This window comes from Microcaecilia unicolor, chromosome 9, assembly GCF_901765095.1.
Source record: "Microcaecilia unicolor chromosome 9, aMicUni1.1, whole genome shotgun sequence".
Taxonomy (NCBI): domain Eukaryota; kingdom Metazoa; phylum Chordata; class Amphibia; order Gymnophiona; family Siphonopidae; genus Microcaecilia; species Microcaecilia unicolor.
This window is the reverse complement of record NC_044039.1, coordinates 174,809,196-174,822,834: the sequence shown is the minus strand read 5'-3', so window position 1 is coordinate 174,822,834 and position 13,639 is coordinate 174,809,196. Positions and strand designations below refer to the sequence as shown.

Below are 13,639 nucleotides of genomic sequence, written 5' to 3'. Positions count from 1 at the left end.
TGCGTGCCGCCGACCTGGAGAATAGACTCCAGCAGCGGATTGCGGACTCGCCTTGCCGTGCGGACAATATTTTTGGAGAGAAAGTCGAACACGTGGTAGAGTCTCTCCACCAGCGGGACACCGCATTCGACAAGTTCTCCCGCCGGCAGCCTTCAGCTTCTACCTCTACAGGTAGACGATTTTTCGGGGGAAGGAAGACTGTTCCCTATACTTCTGGTAAGCGTAGGTACAATCCTCCTTCCCGACAGCCTGCGGCCCAGGCTAAGCCCCAGCGCGCTCGCTCTCGTCAGCAGCGTGCGCCTCAGCAAGGCCCCGCGGCTCCCCAGCAAAAGCAAGGGGTGAGCTTTTGACTGGCTCCAGCAGAGCATAGCCGCAGTACAAGTATCAGTGCCGGGCGACCTACCGGTCGGGGGGAGGTTGAAAGCTTTTCACCAAAGGTGGCCTCTCTTAACCTCCGACCAGTGGGTTCTGCAAATAGTCCGGCAAGGATACACCCTCAATTTGACTGCAAAACCTCCAAATTGTCCACCGGGAGCTCAGTCTTACAGCTTCCAACACAAGCAGGTACTTGCAGAGGAACTCTCCGCCCTTCTCAGCGCCAATGCGGTCGAGCCCGTGCCATCCGGGCAAGAAGGGCTGGGATTCTATTCCAGGTACTTCCTTGTGGAAAAGAAAACAGGGGGGATGCATCCCATCCTAGACCTAAGGGCCCTGAACAAATATCTCGTAAAAGAAAAGTTCAGGATGCTTTCCCTGGGCACCCTTCTCCCCATGATTCAGCAAAACGATTGGCTATGCTCTCTGGACTTGAAGGATGCCTACACTCACATCCCGATACTGCCAGCTCACAGACAGTATCTGCGATTTCAGTTGGGCACGCGCCACTTCCAGTACTGTGTGCTACCCTTTGGGCTCGCCTCTGCGCCCAGGGTGTTCACAAAGTGCCTGGCTGTGGTAGCAGCGGCACTTCGCAGGCTGGGGGTGCATGTGTTCCCATATCTCGACGATTGGCTGGTGAAGAACACATCCGAGGCAGGAGCCCTGCAGTCCATGCAGATGACTATTCGCCTCCTGGAGCTACTGGGGTTTGTGATAAATTACCCAAAGTCCCATCTTCTCCCAGTGCAGAAACTCGAATTCATAGGAGCTCTGCTGGATTCCCGGACGGCTCGCGCCTATCTCCCAGAGGCGAGAGCCAACAACTTGTTGTCCCTCGTCTCGCGGGTGCGAGCGTCCCAGCAGATCACAGCTCGGCAGATGTTGAGATTGCTGGGCCACATGGCTTCCACAGTTCATGTGACTCCCATGGCCCGTCTTCACATGAGATCTGCTCAATGGACCCTAGCCTCCCAGTGGTATCAGGCTGCTGGGGGTCTAGAAGAAGTGATCCACCTGTCCACGAGTTTTCTCGAATCCCTGTATTGGTGGACAATCTGGTCCAATTTGACTCTGGGACGTCCTTTCCAAATTCCTCAGCCACAAAAAGTGCTGACCACGGATGCGTCTCTCCTGGGATGGGGAGCTCATGTCGATGGGCTTCACACCCAAAGAAGCTGGTCCCTCCAGGAACGCGATCTGCAGATCAATCTTCTGGAGTTACGAGCGATCTGGAACGCTCTGAAGGCTTTCAGAGATCGGCTGTCCCACCAAATTATCCAAATTCAGACAGACAACCAGGTTGCCATGTACTATGTCAACAAGCAGGGGGGCACCGGATCTCGCCCCCTGTGTCAGGAAGCCGTCAGCATGTGGCTCTGGGCTCGCCGGCATGGCATGGTGCTCCAAGCCACATACCTGGCAGGCGTAAACAACAGTCTGGCCGACAGATTGAGCAGGATCATGCAACCTCACGAATGGTCGCTCAGTTCCAAAGTAGTGCGACAGATCTTCCAGGCGTGGGGCACCCCCCTGGTAGATCTCTTCGCATCTCGAGTGAACCACAAAGTCCCTCAGTTCTGTTCCAGGCTTCAGGCCCACGGCAGGCTGGCATCGGATGCCTTCCTCCTGGACTGGGGGGAGGGTCTGCTGTATGCTTATCCTCCCATACCTCTGGTGGGGAAGACTTTGTTGAAACTCAAGCAAGACCGAGGCACCATGATTCTGATTGCTCCTTTTTGGCCGCGTCAGATCTGGTTCCCCCTTCTTCTGGAGTTGTCCTCCGAAGAACCGTGGAGATTGGAGTGTTTCCCGACCCTCATCACACAGGACGAAGGGGCGCTTCTGCATCCCAACCTCCAGTCTCTGGCTCTCACGGCCTGGATGTTGAGGGCGTAGACTTTGCCTCTTTGGGTCTGTCAGAGGGTGTCTCCCGCATCTTGCTTGCTTCCAGGAAAGATTCCACTAAGAGGAGTTACTTCTTTCAATGGAGGAGGTTTGCCGTCTGGTGTAACAGCAAGGCCCTAGATCCTCGCTCTTGTCCTACACAGACCCTGCTTGAATACCTTCTGCACTTGTCTGAGTCTGGTCTCAAGACCAACTCTGTAAGGGTTCACCTTAGTGCAATCAGTGCATACCATTACCGTGTGGAAGGTAAGCCGATCTCAGGACAGCCTTTAGTTGTTCGCTTCATGAGAGGTTTGCTTTTGTCAAAGCCCCCTGTCAAGCCTCCTACAGTGTCATGGGATCTCAATGTCGTTCTCACCCAGCTGATGAAACCTCCTTTTGAGCCACTGAATTCCTGCCATCTGAAGTACTTGACCTGGAAGGTCATTTTCTTGGTGGCAGTTACTTCAGCTCGTAGAGTCAGTGAGCTTCAGGCCCTGGTAGCCCAGGCCCCTTACACCAAATTTCATCATAACAGAGTAGTCCTTCGCACTCACCCTAAGTTTCTGCCGAAGGTTGTGTCGGAGTTCCATCTGAACCAGTCAATTGTCTTGCCAACATTTTTTCCCCGTCCTCATTCCTGCCCTGCTGAACGTCAGCTGCACACATTGGACTGCAAGAGAGCATTGGCCTTCTATCTGGAGCGGACACAGCCCCACAGACAGTCCGCCCAATTGTTTGTTTCTTTTGATCCCAACAAGAGGGGAGTGGCTGTAGGGAAACGCACCATATCCAATTGGCTAGCAGATTGCATTTCCTTCACTTACGCCCAGGCTGGGCTGGCTCTTGAGGGTCATGTCACGGCTCATAATGTTAGAGCCATGGCTGCGTCGGTAGCCCACTTGAAGTCAGCCACCATGGAGGAAATTTGCAAAGCTGCGACGTGGTCATCTGTCCACAAATTCACATCTCATTACTGCCTGCAGCAGGATACCCGACGCGACAGTCGGTTCGGGCAGTCAGTTCTTCAGAACCTGTTTGGGCTTTAGGATCCAACTCCACCCCCCGAGGGCCCTGTTGTTCTGTTCCAGGCTGCACTCTCAGTTAGTTGGTAAATTTTTTAGGTCAATCTCAGTTATGTCCTCGCCGTTGCGAGGCCCAATTGACCTTGGTTGTTGTTTTGAGTGAGCCTGGGGGCTAGGGATACCCCATCAGTGAGAACAAGCAGCCTGCTTGTCCTCGGAGAAAGCGAATGCTACATACCTGTAGAAGGTATTCTCCGAGGACAGCAGGCTGATTGTTCTCACAAACCCGCCCGCCTCCCCTTTGGAGTTGTGTCTTCCCTTGAAGTGTATTGTCTTGCTACATACTGGACTGGCCGGCTCGAGCCGGTTTCGGGCGGGAAGACGGCCGCGCATGCGCGCGAGGACTAGCAAAGGACTTTGCTAGGAAGATTCCGATTGGAGGGGCTGCCGAGGACGTCACCCATCAGTGAGAACAATCAGCCTGCTGTCCTCGGAGAATACCTTCTACAGGTATGTAGCATTCGCTATATCTGATTTTGATAAAAAGACAATTTAAATACTTATCTGAAAAGGTTCTTTTCTGCCTTTTTAGGTGATTTTGTTGAAAGAAACAGAAAACGTTAAGGGTAAACATGTAAATCTACATTGGAATGTTGAAAATACAGACTAGCACATGCAGCCAGCTTTTCCTACATGTCTTCCTTCCTTCTACACTGTTTGCCTAGCTCTTTTTTGTCACCCTCGATCTCTTTGTAACACCAATTGTATTTCTACCCTGGAATGGCGATGCCATAACAGATCTTTGTAAGCCACATTGAGCCTGCAACTAGGTGGGAAAATGTGGGATACAAGTGCAATAAATAAATAAATATGTTATTGCAGTTCTATTAAGCCACACACTAATTGTGAATTTGAGTTTATTTGAATGAAAATTTGCTTGCATTTGTATTCAGTAAAGAAAAAGATACCTTGCAAATCTGAAGGTGCGGTTCTTCCATATCAGGGGCACATCCTAAATTTAGCTTCTTTTCCTCCTTTATTCTTTGAGAGTAAAGGACGAGGTTAGTTTATTTGTTCTACTCCCTCGGCTGTGAGTGCGTGTTCCCTGGATATTCGCCACAACTACAACAACAGGTATCTGGGAGCACATCACTACAGTCCAGCCTAGAGGGGTGGTAACACTAAACCCAAAAGAAATTACCCCTCCCTGGACACAGTGAAAAATTGTGGATGCTCAAGCACCCACAGAGCTGGAACAGATCTGTGTTGGAGTTGGTTATAGGGGAAGTGGTGAAGAAGAGTGTAAAAAAAATGGCACGTGGACAGGAGACCCTTGGATAGAGAGATAAAAGAAGACAGGAAAGCAGTAACCAGAGACTTGGACCAACCAATTGGAAAAATGAAATGGCCAGACAGCAAAGGTAGAATTTTTTTTTTTTTTTTAGGATGTGGTAGCCATGTTAGTCCACTTTAAAAGCTAATACATATAAGGAGAAAAAAAATACCAAAAAAGAATAAGGTGACACCTTTATATTGGACTATATATATATTTTTACTAAGTTTTGAAGACCAAACCCACTTCTTCAGATTGGGACAGTATACTGCTGTTATTAGTATGCTTATCCTGACTTAAGGAAGGAATTTTAGCCACCAAACACTAGTCAAAAAATTCTATTAGCTAGTCCAATAAAAAGGCATTTTATTTTCTGCTTTTATTTTATTTGTTAATTTTTAATGTAGCAATTGAATATTTTTAAAATTTACTTCTCTCTGGTACAAAGGGATGTGTTACTGTTTCTTTGTTTTTCCACTGTATGCACTAGGACTTCTCGGGGGGTTCAGTTTAATTTTTGTCGATATATTTCTATTTTTAGTTTGTGGTTACATATTCTGTACTTTATTAGGGGCTGCTTCTGTTCATATGTGAAAAGGCTTGGCATTGTGTTAGCATTAAGTTCTGTAGGACCAATACTGTATCAATCCAGTTTGTTTTGTTTTCCAGTAGGGGTATTCATGTTTTTCTGCCCACTGCAATGTTCAGGGTGTTGTTTTTCTTTCTAGGAAGAACCTTGTGTGACTCCCTGGAAGTTAGCTTGTTAAACATACTAGATTCTGTGATCCAACTTGTTAAGAATACTTTTTACTTTGTAATAAAAAAGTTGTTTTAAGAGCTGTACTTTATTAGTTTTACTTGAGTAAATTTTTTGGATAAGACTTTCTACTTTTACTTCACTACTTTTGAAGCCAGTACTTTTAAAAAGTAACAAACCCATCGCTGGTTGTCTGCAACTTAATCTAATAGGTTTTACACATTCTCCAATGATATAATTAAAACTACAGTAGAGCAGTAACAAACATTTGTAGCTTTGGAATTGTCAGTTTTGGAGCTTCTACTAATGCAAGCCATGTTAGAGGTTTCAACGTAAATGCAAGTCCTTTTACCTCTATGGTCTTTGTACAACAGGGATTTCAGTTCCAAAGAAACATATACCAATTTAGATTGCATTGTTCATACTAGTCCGGTAAGAGTTAGTGTTGGGTTTTCAACACTGAAACTAGGTTGTGAGCCCTTGGGCCACTGTCGAGGAGCGGCAGTGGCAGGCAAACCCACCCCCGGAGACAAGGCAGAACAGGCACACTTAAACTTCACCTGCGCTTGGCCACTTTTCACCAGGAGTTGAGCCCCTGGCTGCAGGCGGCTGGCAGGAACTTACTGGGCAAGGCAGGACAGGATACCAACAGACTACACACAACAAGTCAGGACTAAAGGCTGCAAACGCAGCCACTAAACAGAAACACAAACACTGACAAACAAAAGACAGAATTGAAAGCTGCCAGGCAGCCACTAAACAAGAAACACAGAAATACAAACAAGAGTCAAGACTAGGACAGTACAAGCTAAGCTACACAAAACTAAACTGAATCAGTCAAGGAACTAGAACAGGAACCAAACTAGGCTGAAGTGCAACAAGCACCAACATACCAGGGCCTTAGGCGATGCAAAGGCAAAACAGAAAGGTTTCCAAATGGCTAATAAGCCCAGCAGCAGCTGAGGCTCAGCTGCAGCAATCACCAGGCAACTATGGGTGCTGTGCAGGTTCAAACAAAAAGAGCAAGTCTGGCAGTCTGGAAGATCCGGACCGGATTGAGCTGAAATCTGGAACGGGTGACAGTAACCAGACAGTCCATTGCAGCCACCAGGTCTGGCCACCAGGTGGCGAGAAGAAGGAGAGCACGAAACATGGGCACAACCGTGACAGTTAGAATCTGCTGGAAATCAGTCAAACACACAAATAACAACAAACAAGAGATTATTCATCTGCACTGGGCTGTACTGCATGCAGCTCAACTTTCCTCGAAATGTTGGGAACAAGGTATATGCATGCCTGCTACCTCCATTATATGCAAATCTCTCTCATACATATTCATTAAAGGTATCCTGAAAACATGACCTGTTGAGAGTCCAAGGTCTCAGATCCTATGAAAAGCCTTATGACTTGCTCAATGTTACATAGAGCAGAACCACCCAGAGACTCAAATTCAGAATGCCAGCCCATCCAGGGCTGGCCCTCTCTCCAGGTCTCTGCCCAGAATGACAGAATTTGGTTGGTGGTGGCATGGTTCCAATGTGTGAGAAAGTCTTTCCCCTCTTCCTATCCCTCTGCTTGACTCACTGCCACCTACTTCCTCCTAAGCTGGCCCAAAGCTTAAACAAAACTGAGTGTTGCACAGGCCCTTTGAGAGCAAGCCCTCACTCAAATGCTGCCACCTACCTCCAATAGGAAATGTGCCCTAGAAGGAGAAGGGATATGGCAGTGCTTGAGCATGGGCCTCTGCAGCACTCAGTCTTCTTTAGGACTGAGACTGGCCTGAGCAGAGAGAGGACAGCATTGGTAGTAGCCCAGAAGTGTGGATGGTGGATGGCAGCAACCAGCATGGGAGCAAGGGGTTGAAGCTCTGGCACTGCAGTGAGCGATTCCCCTCTCCCCATCGAGAATCTCTTGGTCAGTATTGTTGAGAGTGTCGAAGATCCCTTGTGAGACAGCTATGCTAGTGAAAAAGCAAGTGGAGGAAGCAAAACTGCAAAACTAGGCCAGAGATCGGTCATCTGTGAGTGACACACATGGTGGAGCTATGGTAGCTAGCAGGGATTCTGGCGATAGCACATTAGAGACAGAGAGCGCTAGCTGCAGTCTGCACCAAAGACTTTGAGTGGAAGATGCTCTCACAAAGGGGGATCTACAAAAATGTGTGGCCAAGATGTGGAGGAGTGGCCTAGTGGTTAGAGTGGTGGACTCTGGTCCTGGGGAACTGAGGACCTGAGTTCGATTCCCACTTCAGGCACAGGCAGCTCCTTGTGACTCTGGGCAAGTCACTTAACCCTCCATTGCCCCAGGTACAAATAAGTACCTGTAGGTAATATGTAAGCTGCATTGAGCCTGCCATGAGTGGGAAAGCACGGGGTACAAATATAATTTTTAAAAAATTAGAATTTCAGTCCATTCGTGGCAAAATCAAGGAGGCGGTGAAGAACATCAGGACAAATCTTGCGGAGCCTGGAGGATGTGTGGAGGAGGTGGAACTTGGGTGGCCAAGAAGGAAGAGTTGGTAGTGCAGTTCCAAAAAGATCAGATAGAGTTACATAAGGCTGCACAGGACCTATTTAATCAAGTGGAGGACATTGAAAATCGCTCCCAATGAAATAATATCAGAATTCACAGTGTGCCTGAGACAGAAGCCTATTCTGATGCATACAAGGTGGTACAGAAACTATATTGAGAACATGGGGACAATGGCAACAAAGGCGAAGGTGTGGAACCTCTAGACTCAAGATTGACTGCACGCACCAGGCGCTAGGCCCCAAGAGAGGTGAACTCCCTTGGGATATTATTGCCTGTGTCCATAATTTTCAAGAGAAGGTACTGTTCTTAGGCTGTGCAGACCCCTCCATCTAATTATCACCAGTTGCTAGTATTTCTATGTTTACTAAACTGATGGAGCCTTATGTAAGTAATCTTATTTTCAACTTATTTGGAGAGATTTCACAGCTCTCAATTTGGATTCAGAACAGCTCATAGCACAGAGGTCATTCTCCTAGTTTTAACTTCATTTGTGAAAGAATGATTGAATGCTGGAAAACAAACAGTTCTGTTACAATTTGATATTTCTGTGGCTTTCAGTGCTGCTGACCGTATATTAATGATTGAATGTTTAAGTGGGATTAGATTATCTGGAACTGTTTTTAAATATTTCCAAGAGTTCTTGGTCAATCGCATTTATTGTATACATTATGCTGGTCAGCTATCAGAGTACCAATGATTATTTTTTAACCAGGTCGGTTGGCAGGGGGGGGGGGGGGGGGGGGCAGTGCAGAAAGGTATCTGGTGCAGAGTACTCGAGATTGGAGGAGAGAGATTCCAGTATATTCTCAAGTAGTCCTTATACACTGCTCTGGACCTGGCATAATTTTTCCTGCAGTAGCTGTGTAACTGAAAGTTGTTTTTTTTTTTTTTTTAAATTGTGCGTGCTCAGGAATACTTAAACACCACATTTGAATTCATTTTAATGCGTGCAGTCAAGATTTCCATGCGGGTTAAAACCTATGCTGAAATGCTTTCTGCATTGCTATCCTACGTTAAAACACTTAAACCTGTGGTTACTGTGCGGGAAGCTTTCTATATTGGCTCTGTAGTTCGTAAATGCAAAGGAGCTTTAGATCACGAAGGAGCAAAAGGGGCACTCAGGAGGACAAGGCCATAGCGGAGAAACTGAATGAATTCTTTGCTTCTGTCTTTACAGAAGAAGATGTAAAAGATCATCTGCCTGTACCGGAAATGTTTTTCAGGGTTGAAGTTGCAGAAGAACTGAAAGAAATTTCAGTGAACCTGGAAGATGTACCGAGCCAAATCGACATATTAAAGAGTAGTAAATCACCTGGACTGGATGACATACATCCAAGGGTACTCAAAGAACTCAAGGAAGTTACATGGAAATACTTTTAAAGCAAACAGGAGAAAATATTTTTTCACTCAATGAATAGTTAAGGTCTGGAACTCTTTGCCAGAGGATGTGGTAACAGAGGTTAGCGTATCTGGGTTTAAAAAAAGTTTGGACAAGTTCCTGGAGGAAAAGTCCAAAGTTTGCTGTTGAGATAGACAGGGGGAGGCAGCTGCATGCCCTGGGATTGGTAGCATGGAATGTTGCTAATAATTGGGTTTCTGCCATGTACTTGTGACCTGGCTTGGCCACTGTTGGGAAATGGGATACTGGGCTAGATGGACCATTAGTCTAACCCAGTATGGCTATTCTTATGTTCAGGCCTCTAACAATAGTACTGAATATCAGTGTTATTGTTACGGCCACAGCCATGCTACAGCGCCGATTCACCTTCCTGGACCTCTGGCAGTCTCTCCGTGGGGGCTGGTTGCATGTATGGTGCATCAAGGCACTCCTCTGGTCTAGCGTCCTGTTTGTCATGCTGCACTTGGCATCCCTAGGTATGCGTGCGTCAAAGAGCCTCCTGTGTGCGCCAAAGAGCTTCTGAACTGAGTTGGACCAAGGGGGGAAAGCGTTGAGGTTTTATTGGACTCTGGTGCAGGGGCGAACTTCATAGTGAAGCTCTTATCTGGCATTTCAGGATTCCTACTCAGAATTTGTCCAAACCCATTCCAGTTTCCTTAGTCTATGGGAATATTAGAGGACATCTGAAAACCCGGACGGTTCCTGTACACCTGTTTTCCACAGGGAAGACATTACTTTATATGTCATCCGTGAAGCCTATCAACTTGGGATTACCCTGGCTACAGAAATACAACCTGACTGTAGACTGGGAGAGAGGTGAGATGTTGGGGATGAAGCCAGGAGTTAATATGATGTTGCGTTCTCGAGGGCCTTGGCATATTGTCAGGTCCTCGAGGCAGGACTGGAGTTCGTGAACCCTTGGGCCACTGCCGAGGAGCGGCAGCGGCAGGTAAGACCACCTCAGGACTGGAAACACAGAAGAGCAGTACTGGAACTCGGGACTGGAGTAGTACAAGGCAGGCAACTAGAACAGATGAGACAGGAACAGCTTCACCTGCACCTAGCCACCGTTCCTCCGGAGTTGAGCTCCGAAGTGCAGGCGGCCGGCAGGACTTGCAGGATAAGGCAGGAACTGAAGATCCAGAGGACCCACCCTGGGTCTGGGATACACGAGGGCGACAGGGCACGGAACTAGACTCAGACAGTGTGCTGCTGCACAGCCAATAGCAAGACCCAGAAGACAGACCAAGGAACACAAGGTGTACAGAAGCTAGCAGGAGCAAGGACTAGGGCAGCAACACACTAGGCAGAACGGGGATCCGGGAATACCCACAGGGTAAACCCTCTAGCTAGGTGGAGACAGGATACAGGAATAATCACCCAGGAAAACACACTAGCCAGACAGATAAGAATTCAGGATATACCCACAGGATATACAAGCAGGGTAGGCACACAGGCAAGGCAGGGTTCAGGGTAAAGAGAGCAAACCAGGAATAACAGGCCAAGGGTCTTGGGCAGGCAGCACAGCAAACAGAGTAACCAGGAAGAACAGGCCAAGGGTCTGAAGCCACAGCCGTTCCACACACTGACTGGGGAACTCACAAAGGCTGAGGCTTCGCATACAGACAGAGAACAAACCCGGACAAAGGCTTCACCCCAACCCAGGGTAAGCCAGCAACAGAGGCTTCACCCCAACATAGGGTAAGCCTGGAGCAGAGGCTTCACCCCAAACACAGGGTAAGCCAGGAACAGAGGCATCACCCCAAACCCAGGGTAAGTCAGGAAGGACCCGCAATCCACAGACAGACAGTGGCAGGGAAGACCCCCCACGGAAGGACAACAGAGACACAGAAAGAAACTGGGCTGGAACCCAGAGAGAGGCTAAGCAGTAGTGCAGCAGACACTTACTAACCTGACCTGGCCTAAGAGCATAACACTTATGCAAAGGCCCTGACTGCAAGCATAGCACTTCCTTATGAAGGCTCTCACTGATGAGTCACCAGCAGTAGGACAGAAGCAGGAAGTACACTGACCCCAAAGAGAGGCTTGACACACATAGGAAGTGAGCCCACAGGAAAGACAAGCAGGAGCCATCTTGGAAGCTGGCACAGAGCCAGTGGCAGCCATCTTAGATGCTGGCTCCCTAGAGAGGCATAGCCCACACAGGTAAGGTCTAGTGAGGCAATCAGGTTCATGCTGGAAGCAGCCAGCACACCAGGACAGAGACAAGACTAACACAGACAGAAGCCAGCAGAGCTGCTGACCCCCAGAAAGAAGGTAAGGCTGAGGGTGGTCACGGCCACAGACGTGACATATGAGCACTGATGATATTCAGTGCTGGTGCCTGTATAGCTAACTAGACGTCTAGGACTGCATAAATAGCAGTCCTAACTTTGCCAGGTTAGCTATGTGCGTGGGTAAAGGATTGAATACTACCCATACCCAGATAGTTTCTAGGTGTTTCCAAAGACCTGGATATTCAGTACAGGTGTCCAGAATAGTGCCTGATATAATTTAGATGGTAGCAGTCAGCATTTAAAGAAATGCTGATCACCACCAACTGAAAGCTGAATGTTAACCCCTTAATTTTTAGTTTCTGTCCAGAAATGCTTCCTGGCTTTCCTCTGTTTAATAACTGCATAACATTTGACCAGACATTAAGATGTGCAGCCAAAGTTGTGCTCTTGGCAACGCAAATTTCCTAAACTAATGATTTAAGTGATTAACTTTGGTGTTGTCCTCATCAAACCAGAGCATTAAATTTGCAAATCAATACACACATCAACTGTGTTTGCATTTTGTGAATACATGAATAATATATAGAATACATGGCTTTTCACAGTTATCTTTGTTCTCTGTTCCAGCGTATGTCTATCCAAGAAGAATTTCTGCATTTAGATGAAGACACAGAACTCATCAGGAAAGAATATAGTAAGGCAGAAGACGAGTATAAAGCCATTGAACAGAATTTAAGATATGAAATAAAACTGCTTGAGGTAAATAACAATGTTCATTTTTTTGTGAATGCTTATTGGAACTGACTAGATATTAGGTAGGATGTTCTCCCTATTTTAGAAAGGGTAGTTTGAAAAGGCACTACCTCAGGAAAAAAGAACAGTGCTTTACCCATGGAAATTTTATTATAAAATTGCCCTTTGAAAGATGCCATAGGATTTCATCTTGAAATCACTGAGCATTCTTTTGTTTTTTTAAATTTCTTTATTGCATTTACAAACTTTTTTCCATGTACAAACCTTGAAAACAGAATAGGTGACTATAAGTCATTACAAAGCTTTAGGAAACTAATTATTACATTGTATTTCAATCATGACCTTTGCTCATCTTTAGTCCACTATAAGGAGGCAATTCCTCAATACATAGGAAAAGAATTTTAATTATTAACTAAGTTAAAGAAAAGCCGGAGAGAAGTTCGAGTGATCTTTATACTTATCACGGCGTCAAAGTTATTATATTCCTTGGCTGTAGCACAAGTAAGTCAGTGATCTTGGATTCCAGAAAAGAGTTCAATTGTTTAGAGTCAAAAAATATATATTTAACAGAGTTTAAATTTAGAACACATTTACAAGGGAAGTTTAACCAAAACAAAGCACCCAGCTGCAAAGCGTTTGGGCACAATTTAAGAAACTCTTGCCTTTTCTTCTGTGTAGTTTTAGAGGCATCTGAGTACATTCTTATTTTATATTCAAGGAAATTTTGATCTCTATTTAGAAAAAATTGCTTTAAGTATCCAGTCTCTGTCAGGTTGTAGAATAAAAGTTACTTTCCATATCATCAAGCAGATCAATCCATAGACTGGTGGGTTGTGTGCATCTACCAGCAGGTGGAGATAGAGAGCAATCTTTTGCCTCTCTATATGTGGTCATGTGCTACCAGGAAATCCTCAGTATGTTCTCTATCTCAGCAGTTGGTGGTCACACAGCAGCAGTTCTGGCTAGGTCTCCAAGCCTATTTACTTAGGTTTTGTTGAGTACCTGGGGTTGAGGGCTCTTCGTGAGCAAGTGCAAACCTGGTGGTGCCAGGTCCCTCCTTTTCTCCCCCCTCCCGCTGGCTCCGTTAAAAACAAACAAACAAACAGAAAGCGATTTTGAAGCAGAACAGCTTCCCTTGCAGCTGCTCACTAGGACACCAATTCGTTGCAGCTCGGAGCAAGAAGCAGGTAATTTTGCCTTTTACTAGCGGACAGGGGGTTCCTTGAACGTTCTCCATGTGGCTAATGGCGTCGGATGGCAAGGGTGCGAAAAGACACTCCCCGGACCGCGTGCGTGCGTCTAGCGGGGATCAGAGGCAGAGACGCCCTTCTTTGGGGCGCC

General features: G+C 46.7%; 1 protein-coding gene across 1 annotated transcript in view; it reads left to right on the top strand.

The window, feature by feature from the left end:
* LOC115477917 (myosin heavy chain, non-muscle-like) overlaps positions 1–13,639 on the top strand; it is a 172,094-nt gene that overhangs the window by 115,488 nt on the left and 42,967 nt on the right. Inside the window, exon 13 of the mRNA XM_030215053.1 lies at positions 12,173–12,304. Coding sequence (XP_030070913.1) covers positions 12,173–12,304 — 132 coding nt within the window. The remainder of the gene's footprint in view (positions 1–12,172; positions 12,305–13,639) is intronic.